The sequence below is a fragment of the Balearica regulorum genome, chromosome 5, assembly GCF_011004875.1.
Source record: "Balearica regulorum gibbericeps isolate bBalReg1 chromosome 5, bBalReg1.pri, whole genome shotgun sequence".
NCBI lineage: Eukaryota > Metazoa > Chordata > Aves > Gruiformes > Gruidae > Balearica > Balearica regulorum.
Genome location: NC_046188.1, coordinates 45,167,402 through 45,190,996, shown reverse-complemented (window position 1 = coordinate 45,190,996; position 23,595 = coordinate 45,167,402). Strand labels below are relative to the sequence as shown.

Genomic DNA, 23,595 nt, shown 5'->3' with positions numbered 1-23,595 from the left:
GATTTTTCTGCTTGGATCTGGATCTTTACGTGGTCTAGGTGACAGTGAAACTGGGAGAAAAAACAGTTTTGCCTTTGTAAGGCAAAAATCCTGTGATGAACTCTTCTTCTGAGTGCCATGAACATAAGCTTGATGTTTTGATTTAACTGAGCACTATTCATGGCCCCAGCACCAAAGAATGAACTTGCCTAAACTTGTATTTGCTGTTCCAAGACAAGTGTGATCTGGGCCATTTGGTACAGCCATGAAAGGCTGTACAGGAGGTTACGGTTTTGTGGAAAGGCGACGTTTGCAACTCTTCTGGGGAAGGATGTATCAAGGGACCTGTGCAGGCTTACTGACCTTTTTGTTTTTACTCTTGAAAATTGCTTCTGATAGCAGTATTATCTTGAGTCTGACTGATGGTTCAAGTGGAGATAGTAGTCCTCAAAAAGCTTTGGTTTTGTTTGTTAGCAGCACTTGATATCCTGTGCTAGGACATTACCTGTCATGGAGATTACCCACAGAAACCACGCTTCCAGGACGCTGTAGACAGCGCTCTTTTTGTTTTTCAGATGGTGCTCTTTGCCATCACTCACAGATGGAGTGCTTTGCAAAGCAGATCTACTCACCCTCTGGGTAGGTGGGTATGGCACGGGGAGGGCAGCTTGGGCTGACTCCTCTCTCTTCTTGTAGATCTGGCTATTGTTTTTGTTGTTTGACTGCCACATCTGAGTCCATTTTCATGTTTCCACTGAGGACAATGTGTACACTGCAGCACTTGCTGGTTTAATTTCAAGTGGCTGTTTACCCAGGGCAATAAATGACAGGGAGGAAGGAGTATGAAGCGTAGCAGATGGCATGGCAATGGTAACATCCTCTTGCCCTTTCCCTCTTCAGTCACTCAGTCAAGACAAACTCCTGATGGTGGGAGCGTGTTCTCCTGTTGGCACAAGGGTAATGCACCCTTCATCTCTGCCCAGAGTAAAGCAGTGTTGTTTCCAGTACTTTGTGAAGCTCCATGGCTTTGACCTGCAGGGATGTGTGCAAACCTCCTCCTCTGTTTTTATTTTTCTGGGGGCTCAGAGTGACCAATTACCGTGGATCACAGCAAACCTCAAGAGAAATAGGTGCTTTCTCAGACACAAACCATAAACTGCTGCTGCTGCGAGTTCTCGGGGCTTCTGAAGCATTGCACAGAACCAGCTGTTGTTCCTGGTTACTTCTGAGGAAAATCTCTTATTCAGTTGTTGCGGACCTTTAAAAAAAAAAAAAAGGATTTGACCAAAAAATGAAAGTAACTCAGAAATTCTAGAAAACATCCTTCTGTGTGTGTATATCACTTTGCCCAGACTGAGATGCAGGATAGGAAGCACCAGCAAACTGGTGGCGCCTAACCAAATTGTTGAAGTGCCTAACGTGTGGGTTTTCCAGGCTAGTTTTGACATTTATAGTCTGTATCCCTTCTTACATGAGTATCAGAGTTCTTGGGATTTTGGCACAGTTCAAATTCATCCTTTCCCTCAGCCCACGTGAAAAGGCTGTTGCAAGACTTCCTCACTTCTTTCTCCTTTGCTTTCCGCCTCCTTTCCCCTCCAAACATAGTAACAAAGAGGCCATGGGGAGCAAGACTGTTTTGTATGTCTTCCTGGTCTCCTTGTATTGGAGATGTCTGCGATTTGATCTCCATACAATAACAGAGCTTGTAAGGGACCTTTGCTCCGGCACTGCAATGACCTGCTCAAAGCTAGGACCAACTTAGATCAGTAGATCTTTTAAGTACTGAGCTGCTGTTTTGACTTTACAGGACCTTTCAAAAATAAATATTTTTAAAAATTCAGGGTTACCATGGCTGCCTGTGTATTCAGGGGGAGTAGAAGCCACCAGCCTATCCATAAGTCATTTTGTTGAACTTCATAAACTGACCTCCGCTACCTCACAGCAAGTGAAGCAAATGATCTTATGCATTACAGACTGAAATTTATGCAGAGCAAAGTGGTCCTGAAGTATTGCAGGACTGTTATCCCTGTAAAACAAAAAATTCCCCAGAGCTCTGAAGTGGTTATATGCTTGCTTCTTAGAGGCCAAGAAGAGTGGAGTCAGCTGATATCTTTGTGGGGTGATCATTAAGTGCCCACTGTTCACATAGTTTACAACATCACATGTGTTTTTAAAGAAATAGCTGTACAGTCTTGCACTTTCAGATTGACCGGGGCTGAGGTGTGAATTTGTGGACCCGCAGCTGGGACTCCTCTGGAGCTTGCTAAAACCCACATGGCATCCCCAGAGAGGTACTTCCAAATATCAGTGACTGCTCCTAGAGGCATCGTGCATCCTAGAGGAAATGCACAAGGGTAGAAAGATCTCCTGACAGTAATACTGTCTGCATTTTTATAAGGAGGAGGTTAATGTGCCTGCTGGGAACCTAACATTAATTGAATTCGTGATTAAAACTGGCCAGAACTCATTACTCTTTGCGTGGTGAGTTTGCTGTTGGAATACTTAAGTTACCTTAAATAGTTTTGACCCAAGTCATGCTGGAGCAAATGAGGGGAAGCCCTGAAATCTGAATATCCAGGCCTACCACAGGTTGTCGTAAGTGCACTTGATGGGATACCCTGCCTGGAAAGAGCAAAAAGGGCTGTAATTCCCCATTGGTGCAGCTTGGCTAGTGGCCATGGGTTCAGCAAAGAAGGGCAATGCAGGTTTCCTGACCCCACCAGTGGCTCTGAGCAGCTCCGGAGGGACTTCTGTTCTGCAAGCTCACCTGTGCCCAGGGGCACTTTGCAAAATAGTGTTACTCTTTTCACCAGAGCAGCTTGTCAGTGGAGGAGGTTTCCACCACATGGAGGCACTGATGATACTGTGCAGTCATGGGCACCCGCAGAGAATATACATGAAGTCCAGTTTTGCTGAATGTGATAAAAATGAAACTGTAAATGTTCCCTTGCTCAATGTTCTGTGTAGCCTTTTCCTTCCTTCCAGTGTTCAGCTGGGAGAACTCCTTTTTCCTTTTAAGTTTGGGTTGGGTTTTTTTTTTTTTCCCTTGAGGTCAGTGTAGCAAGTGCTTTGCTGGCTCTCCATAATTTCATTACCATCTTTCCTGAACACTCCTTCTGTCCCTCCGTAAAGGAAGCTCCACCAAAACAGTATCTCAAGGATGCATTTACATTTGTCCAAGTGAAATGCATCTGTGTGCTTAGCTCCCTGCTCCCCCTGTATGTGGCCTGGATTTGAGCAGGATTTCCTACTGATTTTCCAGCTTTAACCAAAGTTAACAGCTTCTGACACTCTGATGGAAGGCAGCAGTGTCAGTGAGATTCATTAAACAGTAGTGTAACAGCACTAAGGAGAAACCAGAACATCTGACAAGAGTCACTCTGCCTTTCTGCAGGTTTTTCTTAGTCTGCAGCCCACAAGCACCTTTCACATGAGAGCACCCCAAACCACCTCTCTTCTGGGCCATGGCGGTGCTGAAAGGCACCCACCTCTGAGGAGGTGCCAGCAGGGCCAGCACAAACATGGAACAAGTGGGAAAAATGCTGAGACCTTTGCTTATACCAACTTTTCAGAAAGTATTTTGGGGTGGCTAAAGTCTGCCTGTGAGAGATAGAGCATTCAGCCAAGATTTTAGGATTAAATGTAGTTTTTTGAAAGAGGAGAGTCTGAGCTATCCCAGTCAGAGTTTATTACCCTAACATTGCAAAGATGCTAGCAGTAGGTCCCAAATTAAATGAAACCAAAGATGCAATCTGCTAGTAATACTATCTGTTATCTGTTACTAGTAGATGGCATTTTTGGTTTCACATTTAATTTGGGACCATAAGCAGAAAGAAAACTAACACATGGGGAAACGAGTAGGTTTTCCCTCCCATGGTGTCACATCAGAGTTAGAGTTGCTAGGTGTGCTAACCATTAAGATGTCTTATTTCTTGTATGTTACATCTTAATATCTTTTTCAGCATTAATTTTCTAGGCTTGTAGTGACAGATTTTTGGAGTGGTTTGTATTAACACTGAAGTCTTCTACCTCAGATAGTGTTGTGTTCTCTACCATAACTCCATGCTGATGTAGATTTCTATATGAGAACTTAACCTTTTAAAATATTAAGAACTGTATGATGTGAGCACCAAAAACGTTGACCTTTTTGAAAAACTTTACCGACATCCCTGCTTTTAAATGTTTGAAGATGTGTAAAAGCAGTCTTTTGTAATGTGTAGCACTAGAATAACCATTTTGGCATTTTACTTCACTCTGGTATAATTCAAATCAAGGCATACACTAGGTTTTCCCAGCAGTTCTGCTCCTCTGTGACCTCTGATCTCTTCTGTGCTGTTCTGTGTGCTTATACACAAGGGTCATTGCCCAGGCTGCAGATTATTCCCCGTCCGCAATCCTACCTTGTTTATGTGCAAAACTGCATATTCATGCGGTTTGTTTTCTCCTTCCCTATTGAATAGATCTGCTGCCTTTTTCCCACATGCACACATAAAAAGCCCCATTTAGGACTAATATTTTGTTTATCTTTAGAGTTTCCTTTGACTGTGACTGGAAAAATTAACACATACACACACACCTCTTTGGACAAAACTGCTCATTCTCAAGATGATTGCCTCTTCTTAATGGGCTGAGGCTACGAGGTTTTTGTTTGAAGCTCCAGAAGCTGGGAGCAGGCTCCTGTCAGCAGCAGTGACAGCAAAGGCTAGCCAGGAAAAGCAAGTGGGTGGCCTCGTTCCTTTTGAGAACAATAGGAAACGGGAACCATTTCTGGGTGAAACAAGAGCTTGCTGTGAAGCAGACAAACACTGGATGTGCAGTACCCCTGGTGCTGAAGAAAAGACTTTTCCTTAGGAAAAGTGAGTTGTAGAAATTGCCCTTGAGTCTAGTTGAAATCCCCTTCCCCAGAAAAAAATTCGATTTGATGTAGCCTCGGCGTGACATCCTGCGAGTTTTAACAGAAAGGGTGGTGTAAAAGTTTCCGTTGCATGTTGTGCCAAGCAGAACAATAAGATATGTTTCAGGCCTTCTAAATTTCCTCAAGAACCCATTTTTGAGCAATGTCACCTTAGAAGCTAATTCACCAATGTGATTGTGAGTTCTCACGCTTTTTTCTGCGCACAGACTGTGGCAAGCGATGCAAGGCTGTACTGAAATTCTCACATGTAAGTCAGGGCATCAGACGGAGTGTAAAATTTCATTCTAACTGTAAAGCTGAGAAGGTTCCTTCACACTAGTGTCGCTTGGTTTTTTTCCCTTAAGCTTGAAAATTGCTTCTTAAAAACAAAACGGCTGCCCTTTCCCGGTGCAATTGAGGAAAACTGAGAGGTTGTTGCGGGTGGGGGGAGCTGGATCCCACCGAACTCCTCTACCCCAGTGCCGCACTGGCCAAGTGGTTGGATGCGGGGGGATGCTTTGCGCTGATTTCCTTTTACCCAATTGTGCTTTGTGGGATGTTCAACCCAAGGAACATGGCTGAACGAAAGAGGAAGCCCAAGTTTTCCAAGGAAGAACTGGACATTCTGGTCACTGAGGTGACCCGAAATGAAGCCATGCTGTTTGGGAGGGAGACAATGCGTCTATCCCATGCTGACAGGGACAAGATCTGGGAAAGCATAGCCAGGCAGATCACATCAGTCAGCCAGGTCCCCAGATCTGTAAAGGACGTTAAACACAGATGGGACGACATGAAGAGAAGGACCAAGGACAAACTGGCATTCATGCAGAGGTCCCTCTCCAGCCCCGGCAGCACGGGGCGGCCCTCGGCCATCGTCCTGACCGCCCACGAGAGAGCCATCGAGTCGACGCTGCATTCGTCACGCCAGATGCACGGCTTCCGGAGAGCGGATCTGGACGTGGTTGACAGCCTGTCAACAAGCTGTAAGTATCATTGCCTTAACACCTCTTTGTCTTATGTTTGCATATCTCAGTTTGACACCAGAAGAGCGTTGCGTGTTTTGAGATGCTGGGTTGCCTATCAAGCCAGGTCCTACTGTCATGTTCGGTTTCAAGACAGCCTGCTCTGGTGATCATGGAATGTTGAGATGGATTGAGGGAAAGCTTTTTCCAAGTTAAGATCATCTTCTTCATCTGTTTATCTAGTCCTTTCCCATACTGTCTTCTAAGGGTAGACATTCAGATTCCACTTTCTTAATGGGTCCGAAGTCTGAACTAATCCTGCAAGTGAGGGAACGTCTGTAGTTGAAGTGTAACTACCTCCAGTCTGTGAAAAAGTGTTTGAAACGGATTAGGAATTCTTCAACTTGCATGCACCCCAATAAAACAGCAGTGCTGTCAAGCTGAGAACCATGTGTCAGTCTCTAATGGATCACTGCATGGTAACCATCTTCCAAGAGAGCTGTTGAGGGGGCTCAGGGATCACTGATGTTTATGCTTTGAGGCCAGGCCACTGATGGTTTCTCACTAGTGGTCTGAAGGCTCAGCGCAAGTGCTGTGAAAAAGGTAGATGATAATGGCTCCCTTCTTCACTGTTTTTTAAGAAACTACTGGTTCTGCTTTCTAAGTTAATCTTCTTGCACCACAACTCTCAGACTCCTTCCAGTGCTGAACCACAAGCTGCTTTTTGCAGGTTCTTTCCCGAGTTGCGTACATACAGTTTTCTTGTGTGGAGGTGCAACTTCTTGGTCTGTGAGCTTTTAGGGACACAAAGCAGAGGAAGAGGGGGTATCTTCTTGGGAAGTGGGCCAACTAACACTTTATGGGTAGCACTGTCCGACTGCATTAGGTCTTATCTCGTATCTGAAGTAATGTTGTTAGTGGGAAAGCAAGGACAAAAATCTTCAAGAACTGACAAAATGGGACTTGGTCATTCTTTGCATCTGTCTTGGAAGCCAGTTGCACTATTTCAGAGGTAAAATGAATACAGCTTGTGCAAGGAGATAGTGGGCAGTTGCAACGAGTGAAGTGTCATCTCTTCTTACACTTGATGTGCCTGTACCCATGAACTGGCACATCACAAGATGTTTATCAGACTAATGAGAACTTTTGCATGGTGTTTTGCTTTGGTTTTGGTTTTGCATCAAGTATACTTGCCCAATTAATATAGGGTCCTGTTGCTGCTACACCTGACTGCCCGGTTCTCTTAGTCGTGCCAAGCCACATAGTGGCCTTGCAGTACAAACTTTGTGAGCAGCAAATACTACGTCTATGCTTTTCTCAGTGCGGAGGATGTAAGAAATGACAGGGGAGCAGGGTTTTGGCATGAGAAACCGAATGTGTCAGGGTGTGCTGAGACTGGACCAAAGGCCAGGAGCCTTTGTCCCTCCAAAATGTTGGAGTGTGCTAGCTAGTTATGGTTTTGGGGAAGGGGAGTCATTGCTACTTTCTGAAATGCATATATCTTCTAGTAATGAACAATGCTGTGTACAGGATACCATGGCAGCTTGGATTCCTCCTCGGTTGACTGGGTTCGCCTGCTTTTCAGGCCTCTTACGACTAAGCTTGTCACCCAGATGCTAACAGTGCAGCACGTGCATGTTGAGTTACGTATCAGGAGCTACAGGCTTGTCTCAACTGGCAGGCTGGGGGGAGGGGAAAACCCATTTTCCATGTGCTTCTAGAGACCATGAAACAGAAGTCAAAGTTGTGAGGGATTTCACATTAATAATTCATACCTCCTCTTCTGTTTAAGCTGACGAAGATGAAGAGATGCCAGGCACTTCTCGAGAACACCACTTCTCATCGTTGCAGAGGGCCAGTGCAGGAATCAACCATCTCTCCGGGCCCTCCTTCCTCCATACTTCTTCCTCATCAGAGCACTCGGAAGCTACCAGCCAAAGACAGGAACTGCACCGTCCATCCCCGCGCACCACCTCGTCCTGCAGACCCCCGCACCCCCGCACAAGGAGCCCACCCCTCTCCAGCTTCGATCGCCAACTTCTCCATTCCCACACACAGCAAACAGATCTGTTCAGGCAGTTCTGCCAGGAGCTGGTGGCTATTCACAGAGACATGGCAGACAGCATGCATGTCATCGGTCAGAGGATGGCTGACCTCACCAGCCAGGTTGGCCAGATGTGCCAGACCCTGTCGGAAATCCGCGATGGGGTCCAGGCTTTCCATAGGATACAGGATCCTGGTGTCATGCAGGGGTCTCTTCTGCAAGCAGCTTGCTCAAAACAGCCCCCTGAGCCCAGTGCAGAGTCTAACCAAAACCCCCCAAAACAGACTCCTCCTGCACGGACTACCAGGTCACGAAAGAGAAAACACCATTTTTAGTCTGCTTCATATAAAACAAAGAAGGGTGCCCCTTCCTGAGCTGCTGCATGCTCACATGGCCTCTCCATGTGTATCAGTACTCTATGGGGAAGGTCAACAGCTGCCCCAACCCGTCCATCCCCCTGCTAGCTAACAGAGCAGTATGAATTATGGCAGCTGAGTAGTAGGGCTGGTCCTCTGCAATGACAAAGAGTAATCTCACATCTTACAGAGCTTGGGATGTAGGACATCTTTCTGTTCATAGAGGTTAGGAGTTTTCACCGGCTTCCCTGTGCTTTGCGCGCTCTATAAGCTAAGAGATGCAATAGGAATCATTATCTTGATCTCTTCTCGTGCCTGTGAAACGTTATTTACTGAGACATTGTACTACAGAGCTCCCTTTGCAATTAACCCACAAATTTACCCCACTACTGCCTTCCCATCATCTTCCTGCGAATTAGTATATGCACTGTGCAGAGATACATCCTTACGGCTCTGAAGACTTACTGCTCGTTAGTTTTGTGTTCAGCAATAATGGGCAACCCAGGGCTTACTGTGACTGAGGCACAGGTTTGGGGAGAGGGGTGTAAAGCGGAGCTCGTGCAGGGATGAGAAGGCACGATGCTGGGGACAGGAGGACAGGTCTAAGCACTGTGTGGTTTTAGACTGCTGAAAAGGGCTGCTGTGGTACATGCCTGGATCCTGCAGTACCACATGCACTTATATCAAAGAGTTTAATCTTTGTCTGCTCCAGTCTGAAACCCCTACCTACCCTTCACAATTGCAGTTAAAATACAATTATTTCACAATATGACAACATTTAAAGAGAACTGTATCACCTTATTTTCTTGCATGTTATAATCTTCAGTTTTGAACCACCTCACCCTCTTCAAAACGTGAGAGTCTGCATAGAAACAAGGAAGGATATAGGGCCTGCTTCTGACCTCGGCAACAGTTTGGTTTTGTATCACTGTAATTCTGTCCATTTCAGTACAGTTACTTTGCACTTAGTGTTATTCAGGGTGAGATCTGTACTGTGTTCTCCTCTTGTGAAGAGTTTACAATCTAAATTCACAGCTATATAGGTTAAAATCTTAGACATGTTGGTTTTGTACTGCTTTCTTTCCCTATACAGACGCAAGAAAGAACTGTGTTATAACATTGGAATTGCTTTAGCACTGTGTAAGGCTTCCATGTACAACCCTGATTCTGAAACTAGGCTTTAATAATGTCACCTCAGGTGGTGATAACATATATGTGGCAGCTTTTTTACAACATGTCTGTCTTCTGCTTGATTTGCACGTCTGCACCTACCGTGCTGCCCCCATCTCTGGAAAAATCTTCATGCTTCAGCAGGGAAAAGGGTCGAGGTGTTACCCACGCACAGTTAGCACGCCGCTGCTCTCCAGGCTGTCCTATTGTATGTGGAGGTGGGTTGCAGGAAACTATTCAAGTTAATATGAATGCCCATCATCATGCTCTGTCTGGGCTACAGACTTGGCCAAAAAGTTATATAAACTTCAGCGGGAGTTGAACACAGGCAGCGCAGTATAGCAGAAGGATGGCTTGGTTTATGTGGTCTTGAAGGATCTTCTTCAATATGTCTGGCCTGTCCTTTGAAAGTATAGTGCACTAGCTTCTCTTCTGGAAAGCTCAGTGTATGTCTGCTGCATCAGGCATTCCTGATGTGCTTTTCCTTTTTTCTTTTTAATTGTTCTGTAATTCTAATTCAAGTAATTTATTTTTAGCGGTATGGCAAAAGGCCCTTGCTCAAGGAAGTAGAGGTCTGGCAAGGAGAGAAACCGCCTTTCTGAGGAATGAGCCATGCTGGTTTCATGCAGAAGATGTTCCTCGTAGTGCTGGTGCCAGACCAGGGCAGTACTCGCTCACCTTCCTCTGAGAATGTCGTTTTACTTCTGTTGTAACATTTGTATTCTGCAAAAGTCATGATCTCTCTTCAGTTGAAGGGAAGACTGGGAAGTCTTGTAGAAGTGGATCTAATTTATGAATCACAGAGAGCTGAAAAAATGGTTATATGTTTTAAAGGCTTTTTGAGTCAATACAGTGCTGCTGCTATATATTAGAAGTAGTATTTTATATTTTTGTACTATTTGGTCCCTGCTGATGTTCTCCTATGGATAAACTGATAGGATTAGCTCCTCTGATATTGTCCAGGTGGATCCCTTTTGGGTCTGCAGAGGAGGAGACTCCCGCAGGTGCTGGGCGCTGGACGGAGTTGGCATCGCTGCCATCGGTTTGCCCACACAGACATGTTTAGAGAGAGAACCCCATTGTCCTGGCACAGGATGCACAGCCTTCCATGCAAACCCCCAAAAGGCTGGGCTCTGCTCAGGAGAAACCTTGTACTATAAACTGCCTGATGTCTCCCCCAGTTACCTCTGTGGACTATTACAGATTGGCCCAGATCTGGGGACGTATCTCCTGCCCTGTGTAGACCCCTCGGTGGAGTGGCTTTTCTGTACTGGCTCGCAAAGGATACTTCCTCCTGCACCCATCATGTTAACTGGCTGTCAAAGTAAGTGCCCATGTGAAAGCAAACTGCTGTGCTCAACCCCAGTATCTCCATGTCTTGTACATGCTGAAAAAAGTTCTCTCTTTAAAAGTATTTTTGTTAAGAATGCAATAAATACATAACACTTTTAACACAACCGCTGTTGAGTCTTGTGTTTCTCTCATATAATTTTTCCCTGAACTGATAATAAGCTCATCACAGATGCTGGGTCTCCTGGGGGGCACTTGGCATGGGAGAGCTGAGGCAGGGTTTGCAGGTACGACACCCCATGGTGTCTGCCAGGGCTGGTCACAGCTCTCTTGCGCGGGATCTCCTGCCCTGGCTCTACACCTGATGTTGATTTGGGAAAGGCCAGTGGCCTTTTCCCTGTAGTGCTTTGCCCTGGCAGGGTGTCAGCAGAGGACCCCTGGGGCCAGCCAGAGGGTGAGCAGCAGAGGGGCCAGCGGGCAGAGGGTAGGCATGGGGCAAATCTGGGGTGGGGGGGACAGAATCCTGAGCCTCCCTCCAGCTGCAGGGCTCTCCTTCCTCCTCACTGTCTCTCCTGGCTGCTCAGTTCCCCTCCTGGGGAGGAATGGGCCCAGCTGCCAAAAGCCACCTTCACATTTTTCTGGACACGCTCACTGGGCCATCCCAAAAACTTGGCAATTTGGTGTCCTTGGTGGGATGAGGCTTAGAAAAATGGGAGACGAGGATTTTTTTTTTTTGCTGCTAGCTAGAAAGGCTATGCAAAAGGAGCCCCTGTGAAACAAGAAGGTGTGCCTCTAACAGCCATGGGGTTGGTCTAAGCCCCAGTACCTGCACATGGGTTGTAAATGGTCTCCATTGGTGCAATGGCTGGTCCTAAACCTGGGCAGAGTCTGCGGTGTTCTTGAGCCTGGCTCGTCCTAGGGACTGAGCAGGACATGAAATGACATATTTGCAGCTGGTGGCAATGCCCGTCTGCAGGAATAGGAGCAGCTCTGGGTGGCCGGGTCTGCCCCAATAGCAGTCCCAACCCTGCTCTTCCTTTGGGGTCACAATCCCTCGGGACACCTGCTGCGCAAGCAGGGCCATGCCTGTCTGTGTGCAGGACTTGTGTCAGCCTGTCCTGGGCATCTAAACTGGGGTAGCCTTCTTGCCTCAATTCAGCTTGAGTGCTTGGCATCGGCAAGAGGGCTGGTCGCTTTCCAGCCTTCACAGGAAGGGTTGCTCAGGACACGAGCGCTTCAGCCTCGGGAAGATATGTCACTGAAGGCAGACTGGTACAGTCTCTCTCCTTAGCAGGCAGTTTGTGCCCCTACCTTGCCAAGCAGGCTGCCATTTTGTGGAGTGACTTGCTCTGTCATTGGGAAATCACCTGCCTCTAATCCGTGACATGCAGCGGCATGAGGTATCTTAGACCGACAGGTGGATTTGGGTTTTATGCAATCCTTCATAACCTGTGTTATTTGTGCCCCTGGGGTCGCTTTTGCTGGAGCTGGGCTGGGCAGCTCTGGTTTGAAAGCGGTTCATTTTTGTGGATGATCTCACCCCCATTTACATTACCTCAGGGAAGTGCCACAAATGTAAAGCTTCCTCTCAGAGCATAAACCAGGTACTAGCTACCAGCAGCTGTGAATAAACGTGTTTGTGACTGGATTATTCCACAACTGTTAAGGGCTTTCTTCGTACCTCCTGGTGAAGTTGGCAGTGCCGGTCGCTGCAGGACGCTGGATGGGAGCGGGTGGCTGGGCAGCGTGCTGCAGGGATGCAGCAGTACTGCAGCTCGCGCCCTCCAGCCTGCTCTCTCCTCCCAGCTCCCTGCCACACCAGGAGCAGCCGAAGCCACAGGACACGGGCAGCAGAGCTGAAGGACAGTCTCAGGCAGAAACTTGGAGGGGTTTACAGGCAGAAGGAGAGCAAACAGGAAAAGCATGCTCATGCTTAATAAAATACTTTGTAATAAAAGTGAGCCCTGGTGGGAATAGTTAACCAGGCTCTCCCCTTCCCACGCGAAGTTGTGTTTTAGAGATTTTTCTAAATTTTGCTGCCAAATGCAGTTTGCTGGGAATGCACTGGACCGTCCTTCCACTGCCCCATGAAGTCCTCAGTGCCACTGGCTGTGGGGATGCACGTCCTGTACGTTGTATTAAGGAGCTGTGAGTGACTTGGGGGTGATAAATCTCTGCAGTTAACTGGCCTCCTTCGCAGGGGCAGCCCGATCTTGTCATTGCTCTGGCTGATGTTTGGGCAGCGAGATGCAGAGCGGCCGCAGGGGCTCTCCTCAGCTGGCACTAGGAAGCATCCTGGCATTATGCTTGGACTGGGGAGAGCATCTTCTAGGATCTCCTGTGCTGCAGGGCATCAGACTGACCACAACATGTTGCCTTATCTCAAGGGCTGTGTATCTCATGGCTGTCTGAATGCCTGATACACCTTTTGTGGAGTGATCACTAACACCCAGACGTGACAGCGTGAGAGTGCTAGCTGTGTTCCATTGCAGGACCTCCTGCCCACCACGCTGGTCCAGGCCTCCATTCCTTCTCAAATATGCAAACTGGTGGTTTAAAAGTTCCTTTGTTTTGTGATCAAAAGTAAAATAAGGGTTAACAAAAGCTAATTTTCAGATGATTTTGGCAGTGCCAGAGCCTGCTGTTTAAATAATTACTGAAGATTGCGGAGCATCCTGGGTAGCACACATTAGGAAAAATACAGCTGATTGCAGGCACATGCACAGTTGCTTAACATTAAAACCAGAATTGCTGGAGCCTCGGGCAGTCTGAGACACTGCAGACTTGTTTTCTGTGTTTTGCGGGAAGTTTCACCAAGTTTATGACCTTATGTGTGTGGGTTGGTGTGATCACATGCAGGTGGGCTTGTGTCTCTATCTGTGCATGCACATGGCTGGAGAACGGGAGAGTGTTCAAGGAAAAATTGACGGATATCTGAAGCCAAAGAAATATCCATGAGCTATAAAGGAGTATTTGGGCAAGGACTAGTAGCAGGAGATGTCAGACAAGCCATATGCCACTTGCCTTCATTAATGTTACTGTGGCAGGGAGTGCTGAATAATAGAGGCAAATGGTGTAAGAGAAGAAAAAGCTTTTAGCTGCGAACTGTTCAGATCTGCTCTCGGGTCTGTACGTGCCATGACAGGGCCTCCTCCTGGTCCTGAGTGGGTGTTAGGAGCTCATGTCGGTGGCAGCTGGAACCAGTATTACCAAGGCTTTTCCATGTCCTCTAGCAAGAACATGGGGAATGTGAGAGCAAATAATACGATCCTACCTATAATCTCTGTCTTACCAAGTTGCACAGAGGACCAGTTGTTTGGAGTGTGAGTTAATACATTTCTGTTGAGCTGAAATTTAGCTGTTTTAAATCAGGAAAACAAACCCCATGCCCAGAAAGTGATCTTTCTGCCAGCACTGCCAGGAGATCCCCACAACCTGGTACTGGGCTTTCCTGAGACTTGCAGGGCTGTTTTGTAATTTTATGTCACAGCCTGCTGAAGGCCCAAGTGCAAATCCTTCCAGTACTGGCATGTCCTTGGTTTCCTTTTGGACAACCAGTGAATACCCCCATGCGCATTAGGTGTTCGTGTTTCTGCCCTGAGTATCTCAATTCTGCTTGCCCAAGAGGAGAGAAGCAAGGAAATCTGGTTTCTGCTAAAAAGGAAGATGGTGGTTTTAGGAAAGAGACAGGCAGAGGGATCCTGCCATATTCCGGATGCTCCTGAGAACAAAGGAGGAGGTCCTGGGATGTGAAGTGATGGGGAATCCAGAAGTCCCTTGTTTCCATCACTAGGCAAAGATATTTCTGCCCATGAGAGTCTGTGTCACCATTACTGGCAGAGATACTCCTTCAGATTGGATCTACATTGGTGTCATCCCTTTCCCAGCAGAAATGGACCCACTGGCTTGGTGTTCCCTAGGTGTCCATGCTCGTTGTCCTGTATCTCTGGCAGTTTGCATACCATTACTTATAACTCCATGCTTTCCAGTCTGGCTGTGTTGATGGCTCTCTCTGAAGGTCATTCTGGCTTCATCGTGGTTGTTGTTCTGGTGCAAGGGGGGGCACAGGAGAGAAGTTTGTGCTTCATGCCTGTCTTGTCACCTCACCTTCAGGTATGTGATCATCTCCCGGGAGGAGAGGGAGCAGAACCTGATGGCCTTCCAGCACAGCGAGAGGATTTACTTCCGTGCCTGCCGTGACATCCACCCTGGGGAGAAGCTGCGGGTCTGGTACAGTGAGGATTACATGAAGCGGTTGCATAGTATGTCCCAAGAGACCATCAACAGAAATCTCACAAGCGGTGAGTCTCCTCCCTTTCTGCCTTCTCCCCCAATCCCCTTGGGCTGCCACGCATGTTGGGCCGAGTGTGGTGGGTGAAGTAGGTGGTGCACAGGCTGTGCGAGGAGAGCTGCGTTTCTAGAAGCAGAGCACCTCTGGGTGAGAGCTCTGCATGGCATGGATGGATGGGTGTACAAGAAGAATAATATAACCACTGTTATGAAGATCTTGAAAGAAAGATTTGTGCTGTGTCATGTCGTGTTGTGTCATGTGTCGTGTGTCGTGTGTGTGTGTGCTGCAAGGGCCTGATGCAAAGCCCAGGGACCACAGAGCTCCTCTGTCACAAGACTTCCTGGCCTGAAGATTGCCAAGCTGGTGGTCCTACAGACAGGCATTAGTATTTTCTTCTGAACCTGCTGCTTTCTCTGGCTCCTGTGAGCAGCCTGTTTGAGGGAGCTCTGGCTGGTTTTGTGTGCATGTGAAAGAGATTTCCTTGGTGTGTTTGTATGTCCATTTTCCTCGCTTAATTTATCTCCTCTTTCTTCAGAAAGATAATTTGGGATCAGCGCGACATCAGCTAGAGACTCCTTAGTCTCACAACCTTAGAGTGCATGTACAACGTACAGGAGGCTTTGTACTTGTCAGACTGATTCTTCCCTGGATAAAAATTGTTATCTGAGAGTAGCCATGCTGGAACAAACCTAGTGGTCCTTTAGGTCACTGTAATGTCAGCAACATAGGAAGCTTTAGAGGAGGGTAAAAATTCTTAATGCATCTGTTCATCTATACAATGCTGAGACCTGAAGTTAATTAAGGGCATTTCTTTCCAGGCCTAGCCACAGAATGGCAGGGCCTCAGAGGGGCAGCCACACTAAATATAACTTTCTAATTAAGATTCCCATGTATATTATTACACAGCTGCAGTTGCTGCCTTGACTTGGTAAAAGGTGTCTCCTCTCTAATCATGGGGTGGACAAGATGTCCTGAAAAAGCTGGTTATCCTCCGTCACCTTGGAGTTATTATGCACTTGCAGTGTTGCATCTTGATGGCTGTATTTGGGCAATTCCCACTTCTGAATTAACATCGGTATGAATGTGCTTTTTTTATGTTAATGAACATCACTGAGTGATTAGGTACAGGCTGCAGTGATTTTGCTGCATCCCATGCACATGTTTGTTGTCCAGATTGCTTAGTACTTTCTGAAAGTATGGCAAGAGAAAGACTGCACCCTTGGAGCAGCTGCTCTGGAGGGGCACCAAGGCTATGAGTGCCCTGCCATACAGACATGCCTTTAGTCGTGGTTTATCATGGTGTCGTAGTTTACATGAGCTGAAATGGTAACTCACAGCCTGCTCTGGCTACCAGTGCAGCGAAGATCTGCCTCTGGGCTCCTCAGGACACACCATAGCCTGCCACACGCTCAGGCAGAAACCCATGTAGCTGTGGAGAACATCCTAGAAACCCCCTGACGTCTCGGTGAGCTCATCATATAGCAAGCCAGGCTCAGCCTGCGTTAGCAAAAGAGGTGCAGAGATGTTAAAACGGAGCATCACTTGGGCCATTGCTAGACTTGCGAGAGACATCGCAGCCTCAGCTGGGAGGGCACTGGGAAGTGGTCAGGGAGCAGCTCCAAAATCTGTTCAGTCACTTTCTATTTGAAAGATTTCAAATCCCCTGCAGATGAGCCTGTCGAGTGAAGTGACACGCTTTATTAACTCTCAGAAAAATAACATGGTTCCCGGGTTTTGTTTTTGTCGGCAGTTTCCGACCCGCCTCATCAATGGGAGTTGAGACCGATAATACGAGGGATCGTTTTGTGATTTCTAGCTTTTCCATAGGGCTGAACCACTTGATTGGTTGGGGGGGAAAATCACTGAGAAAGAAGAAGAATCCATTCTCTAAATCCCTACCTCTGCCAGTAGTCATTATAGTCTGTAACAGGGTAAATACTAGAGCAGAGACTCAAAGCTTTGCCCATAGAAATTCTCGTCAATGTGTTGAAAATGAGATCTGTTGTTACGGATTCACTCAAGAAATGGCTGGGTTTGCCAGCCAGCACCCAAACCCAGTGCAAAATCCCTGCCATTCGGGCCAGCCCTTTTTACGGTGCCTTACTCTAACTGTTTCGAGTCTCGCATCTTTTCTGCATTCTTAGCATTGCTCTCCTTAGAGAGGGAATGGTAGCTTTTGCTCCGTAACTCTTATGAAAGCATGAATACACTTTAAAAGCAAACAAACCCAAAAATCAGCATAAAGCAGCGTCTTGTTTGGGAAGCCATCAATGCTTGAAGTTATTTACAAGATAGAAGAATGATGGAAATTGAGCCAAACCTATCGTCTTTTGAATTTCCAGGTAAGGAAATCTGGCTATTCCCTTTATTTTAAGCAATTAATAATTTGTATGAGGTTGCTTTTATTTTTTTTTTTTTTTTTAATCACTGAATGGCCATGCTCTAGACTCCACCGGGACAAGCTAGATGTCCCATCCTTGGAGGGCATTCACCCGTTGTAGCTCAGCTGACAATGAGTACCTTGGGGTTTAAGAGTGCGAGTTATTTTTACGCCTTTACCTTTGCATTTCTGGAGCAGCCTCCAAACTGAACGAGAGTAAAGGGGCTTGCAAACTTTGTGCCATGGCGTGCACAGACGCCGGGGTTGTCATGAAACGGTCCAAATCTCTTGCTGCACTGCTGTACGCTTGATACCTTTTACCAAGTCAAAACAGGCACAGGTCTTCCAGCCAGCCGAAATGGCGCTTGGGCTCTGGGTGTTAGGTTCCACCGCGATTCAGTCATTCACCTTGTAGTCTCCTTCTAGCACAGGTTGGTTATACCTTCAGGTTAAACAAGCTGCCTGTAGTTTCTCTTCTCTTTAAAGTGTGTGGGTCCTACTCCGCTGTGGCTACCCAGGACTGTCTCTGTTTTTGCAGACGTGCCCATTAGCAGGGCTCCTCCTCTCGCGAGCCTCGGTTTCCACTGAGTTGTGTCAGTTCCCTGGTTTGTGATGCAATGTGCAGACCTGCAGGGATACAGCCTGCCTTTTTGTTCTTTTTTTCATTTGAGTTTTAGATTGAGGGATGTTGCTCAGTTCCCGGTGATAATCCCCACCCCTCATTTTCCTTTCCAGGAGACAAAAAGTTGCAGAGGGAAAAGTCAGAAAAGAATGTGGAAAATCAGGAGGACTCGAGGGGGCCACTCCAGCTCGCCACCTTAAAGCAAGGGAAGAGCCCCTACAAGCGCAGCTGTGACGAGGGGGAATCCCACCCCCAAACAAAGAAAAAAAAGATTGACCTCATCTTCAAAGACGTCCTGGAGGCTTCCTTGGAGTCCGCCAAATTTGAAGAGAACCAGTTAGCAACGGGTACGCCGCTTTCCATCAGAAAAGCATCTAAATACCAGGCTGAAGACATCTTTGAGAGGTGTGGCGGTGCCATGCAACATGGCTCACTGAACCTCAGCAGAAACCGGAACGAGGGGGAATGGATGGTCCCCCATGGTTCGTCTTTCAGCTCAGCCAAAGAGATGGGCATCCTTGAAGATGAGGAGGAAGAGCCCCTGTCACTCAAAGCAGACAGTCCAACCGAGCTGTCACTGGCCTCTGCACAAGGCAACTCCCACGAAATCCCCACCACCTCCTTCTGCCCCAACTGCATCCGGCTGAAGAAGAAGATCCGGGAGCTGCAGGCCGAGTTGGACATGCTGCGATCTGGGAAGTTACCTGAGCCACCCGTGCTACCGCCCCAGGTACCCGAGCTCCAAGAGTTCTCGGACCCCACAGGTAAGCCTTGCGAAGTAACAGCGTTCTCCAAACCCTGCCTAAGGAGAATAGTGAGATGCCTGTGTGCTGTGTACCCATCTAAAGCGTTTTGCTCTGAGTATTCAGGTGAACACGTGGTTCCGTGGAAGGTTCGTTGTCAGGTTTTGTGACCGGGTGGGCCAGGAGCTGACACAGCTGTGGGCACAGTGGAAGACACTGTCTGGGAAAGACTCTGTATGACAACTTGCTCTATTTGTTGCCGTTGTAATCGATAATGCACTGCCAATAAAAAAGACATTCCATTGCAGACAGTTTGTTTGCTGTATTTTTGATGCATTTTCTTTCAGCGGAAGCCCCTCTGCAGTGCCTCGCATGCTACCAAGAAAGTCTGAATGACTCTGTGGTAACACTGAAATGCACCCTCTTTGTGTATGAAATGGTGTCCCACTGTGTCCCTTGTTGGAAAGCCCTCTCTGTTTCCTCCACTGCCTTAACACAACCATGTGTCCCTTGCTGAAGATATGTTTTGTGTCCTCCAGGAAGCAGCAGCCAGGAGCCTTCACCAAAGGAGTATTTGGGTCACACCATGTATTGTGCAAGTGGCCAGGATGTAGTGTCATTTCTTGCTGTCCATTGTGGCATGTTAGAGACAAAGTTCATATGCAGAAACATTGATTTATTTTCCCTTCAAAGCCATGATTCAAATTCTACCCATAGTGCATTGTGGGCAGGAGAGAGCAGGTTGTGGCCAGCTCGTCAGGCAATGCTCTGCTGTCACCAGTAGGATGCTTCTCTAGCTCAGCAACTTTGTAAACACCTTATTTTTTTTCCTTTTTTTTTTTTCCTTACAGCTTCAGAAAGCATCATCTCTGTTCCCACCATCATGGAGGACGATGACCAAGAGGTGGATTCTGCTGATGAATCAGTTTCCAATGACATGATTGCTGCTACAGACGAGCCTTCCAAGATGTCTTCGGCGACGGGCCGGAGGATACGACGGTTCAAGCAAGAGTGGCTTAAAAAGTTTTGGTTTCTGCGGTACTCCCCGACACTGAATGAAATGTGGTGCCACGTCTGTAGGCAGTACACAGTGCAATCCTCTCGGACTTCAGCCTTCATCATTGGCTCAAAGCAGTTCAAGATACACACAATAAAGCTTCACAGCCAGAGCAACCTCCACAAGAAGTGCCTGCAGCTTTACAAGCTCAGGATGCACCCAGAGAAGACGGAAGAGATGTGCCGAAATATGACCCTGCTCTTCAATACAGCCTACCACTTGGCCCTGGAGGGCAGGCCCTACTATGACTTTCGGCCTCTGGCAGAACTACTGAGAAAGTGTGAACTTAAGGTGGTGGATCAATACATGAATGAGGGAGACTGCCAAATCTTAATCCACCATATCGCCCGGGCTCTTCGAGAGGACCTGGTTGAACGCATCCGACAGTCTCCTTTCCTCAGCATCATTCTGGACGGGCAGAGCGATGACTTGCTTGCAGACACGGTTGCGGTTTATGTACAGTACACGAGCAGCGATGGGCCTCCAGCAACCGAATTCCTGTCTCTTCAGGAACTGGGTTTTTCTACAACAGACAGTTACCTCCAAGCACTAGACAGGGCTTTTTCCAGCCTGGGAATACGACTGCAGGATGAGAAGCCAACTATTGGCTTGGGAGTCGATGGTGCTAACATTACCGCCAGCCTGAGAGCCAACTTGTTCATGACAATCAGAAAGACCTTGCCCTGGCTACTCTGCCTGCCCTTTATGGTGCACAGGCCCCATCTGGAAATTTTGGATGCAATCAGCGGAAAGGAACTGCCTTGCCTGGAGGAGCTAGAAAACAATTTGAAGCAACTGCTCAGTTTCTATCGTTACTCTCCCCGACTCATGTGCGAGTTGAGGGTCACTGCTGCCACTCTGTGTGAGGAGACCGAGTTCCTGGGGGACATTCGAGCAGTGAAGTGGATCATTGGGGAGCAGAATGTGCTCAACGCTCTAATCAAGGATTACCTTGAGGTTGTGGCCCATCTCAAAGACGTCAGTGGCCAGACCCAAAGGGCAGATGCTTCTGCGATTGCCTTGGCCCTCCTGCAGTTCCTGATGGACTACCAGTCGATTAAACTCATCTACTTCCTGCTGGATGTGATCGCTGTGCTTTCACGCCTCGCCTACGTCTTCCAAGGGGAGTACCTTCTTGTGTCACAGGTGGACGATAAAATAGAGGAGGCCATCCAGGAGATCAGCCGACTAGCAGACTCGCCTGGAGAGTACTTGCAGGAATTTGAGGAAAACTTCCGTGAAAGCTTTAATGGCATTGCTGTGAAAAACCTACGGGTGGCTGAAGCCAAATTCCAGTCAATCAGAGAAAAGATCTGCCAGAAGACCCAGGTGATCCTAGCCCAAAGGTTTGATTCCCGTAGCCGGACATTTGTGAAGGCCTGTCAGGTATTTGACCTTGCAGCTTGGCCCAGAAGCACTGATGAGCTCATGAGCTATGGGAAGGAGGATATGGTACAAATATTTGAACACCTGGAGACGGTCCCATCATTTTCCAGAGAGGTTTGCAGAGAGGGGATGGACACCCGAGGGAGTCTGCTGATGGAATGGCGAGAACTCAAGGTGGATTATTATACCAAAAACGGTTTTAAAGACTTGCTCAGTCACATTTGTAAATACAAACAGAGATTCCCCCTCCTAAATAAAATAGTTCAGATCCTCAAAGTCCTTCCCACCTCATCGGCCTGCTGTGAGAAGGGGCGCACCGCCCTGCAGAGAGTGCGCAAAAACAACCGCTCTCGGCTCACGCTGGAGCAGCTCAGTGATCTTTTGACGATTGCCGTTAATGGGCCGCCCATTGCCAACTTCGATTGCAAAAGGGCACTAGATAGTTGGTTCGAGGAGAAGTCGGGCAATAGTTACGCACTGTCAGCCGAAATGCTGAGCAGGATGTCGTCTCTTGATCAGAAGCCGATGTTGCAGAGCATGGACCATGGCTCTGAGTTTTACCCCGATATTTAGGAAGGAATGCCTCAGATCAGAAAGCTGTTGAATAATTTTTTTAATCTATACTCTAAACTTTGATATATTATATAAAATATATATATATTATATATATATTAAGGAAAAACCCACACTGAAAATTTAAAAGTTAAGACGATGTGCGTCTGATAGAAGCTAAGCAGAATTTTAAAGATTGAGACAATGTTTAGACATTTACTGGTGTCTCCAACCATGGCAGCTGCAGTGTAGGTGGCAACATTTCATTCTTTAGAAGCATGTGCTGGGGCCATACTCTACATGTTCAAACCTAATGATCTATAAGCTAGACGACGGGTCTTTGTCAGCCTCATCCTCCCGGCGGTTTCCTTTGTATGTGTGTTGTTGGTTTGTTGGGTTGGGGGTTTTTTTGTGTTGTTTTGTTTTGGGGTTGGTTGTTTGGGTTTTTTCCCCTCAGTTTTAATCTCTGCCTCTCTTTCCGTTGTTCAGTCCAATTATTGAGCCATTTGAGCCTTTTGTTGATGACCATCAGATTTCTGATTTCCGACAGAGCATCCCGTGCGTTTCTGTTGCCCCCCCGTCTCTCCAGCTCCACCCAGTTCTCTCCACTCGAGTGGGACCTTTCTTCACTCACAGAGATTACTGGCAGGAGGGAAAGGCTGGGGGCATGATTTTGGGTTTTTCTTCTGATTTAGAAACAAATGCCTCCACTAAACTGTGATGCCCCTTTCTCAGTTCTCTCTACTTTTGGGCTGTAGAGTAATACTTGGCTTTCAGCTCCTTTTATGATAACCGTAGTACCAGTCTATCATGCATATATTATAACATAATGTCATGTGCAGACTATTAAATAGCAAAATAGAGAAGGCAGGGGGAAATTTTTGCATTTATATTTTTATATTGTAGGAGATAAAAATATATATATATACAACTATTCATTCAAAACCAGGGCTGCTGTGGAAGCTAGACAGCCAATGAGTCAAGAGCCATCTCTGGGTGGAGATTCAAAGGCTTAAAAAATTATATTCTAATTTACATTATTTATACTATGTCTTTATAATCCTAGATTGTTGTGGGTTTTTTGTTTTGTTTTGTTTTGTTTTGTTTGGAATGACTGAAAGAAAAACCTGCTGCGGTTTGGTGGCAGGAGCTATCAATGCAAGATTATCTTGGATTATATTCATGTGATGATGTCCTACAAAGGTTCATGTATTCTCTTGTGACCAAGGTAACATGTTCCACAGCACAGCAGACTGATGACAGCAGGAAGAAGGGATGCTCTGCTTCTTCCTGCGAAATACTTCTTCCTTTTTTGAAGGGATGCGGAGTCCACCTGAGATGTGAATGGGGGACTTGCACCTTCCATCACAAAGAGATTGTTCTGTGGGTTTGGGGTTCTTCTTTGTTTTATTCTTTAAAGTAAATGAGCTCCAGGCATTCACACAATATCACTTCAGGTTAGAAAAGCAAAAAAAAAAAACCCAACAAAAAAACCAAAAAAAAAGAAAAAAAAAAAAAAGAAAAAACCACAAAGAAAAAAGGTGCAAAAACTCCATAGATGCTAGTGCCTTGTCCCGCTGATGTGGCATGGACAGCACCAACCTGACCAGACCATTGTGGGAGTGAGAACCTGTTGTCTAGAAGGTGTCCGAGCCGACATGTTCTCACTTCCCAGAGGGACGAGCTTTGTGCCAAGCTGTGTTGTTTGGAAACATGATGGTGGTATCAGCAACACTGAACCTTTCCTTTCTCCTGTTATACCCCTGCCCTTGGTCTTGGTGCTAAGATATCTCTAGAACCGTTGCTGCTAGTTGATAGCTTTTCATTTATATAAATATATATATATATAATATTATTTTATTTTTTAAA

At 46.8% G+C, this 23,595-nt stretch overlaps 1 protein-coding gene across 5 annotated transcripts in view; it reads left to right on the top strand.

Moving 5' to 3' along the window:
- PRDM11 (PR/SET domain 11) overlaps nt 1-23,595 on the top strand; it is a 47,643-nt gene extending 24,048 nt beyond the window's left edge. For 2 of the 5 annotated variants that reach the window (XM_075754700.1, XM_075754697.1), the window contains exons 6-8: nt 14,809-14,996; nt 18,102-18,752; nt 19,583-23,595. In XM_075754700.1, the coding sequence (XP_075610815.1) occupies nt 14,809-14,996; nt 18,102-18,752; nt 19,583-21,747 (3,004 nt within the window). In that variant the 3' untranslated portion in view covers nt 21,748-23,595. Of the gene's footprint in view, nt 1-5,443; nt 5,857-7,627; nt 10,863-14,808; nt 14,997-17,136; nt 17,329-18,101; nt 18,753-19,582 lie in introns of those variants that run through there. The other 3 variants (XM_075754702.1, XM_075754701.1, XM_075754703.1) reach the window with 3 other exon arrangements.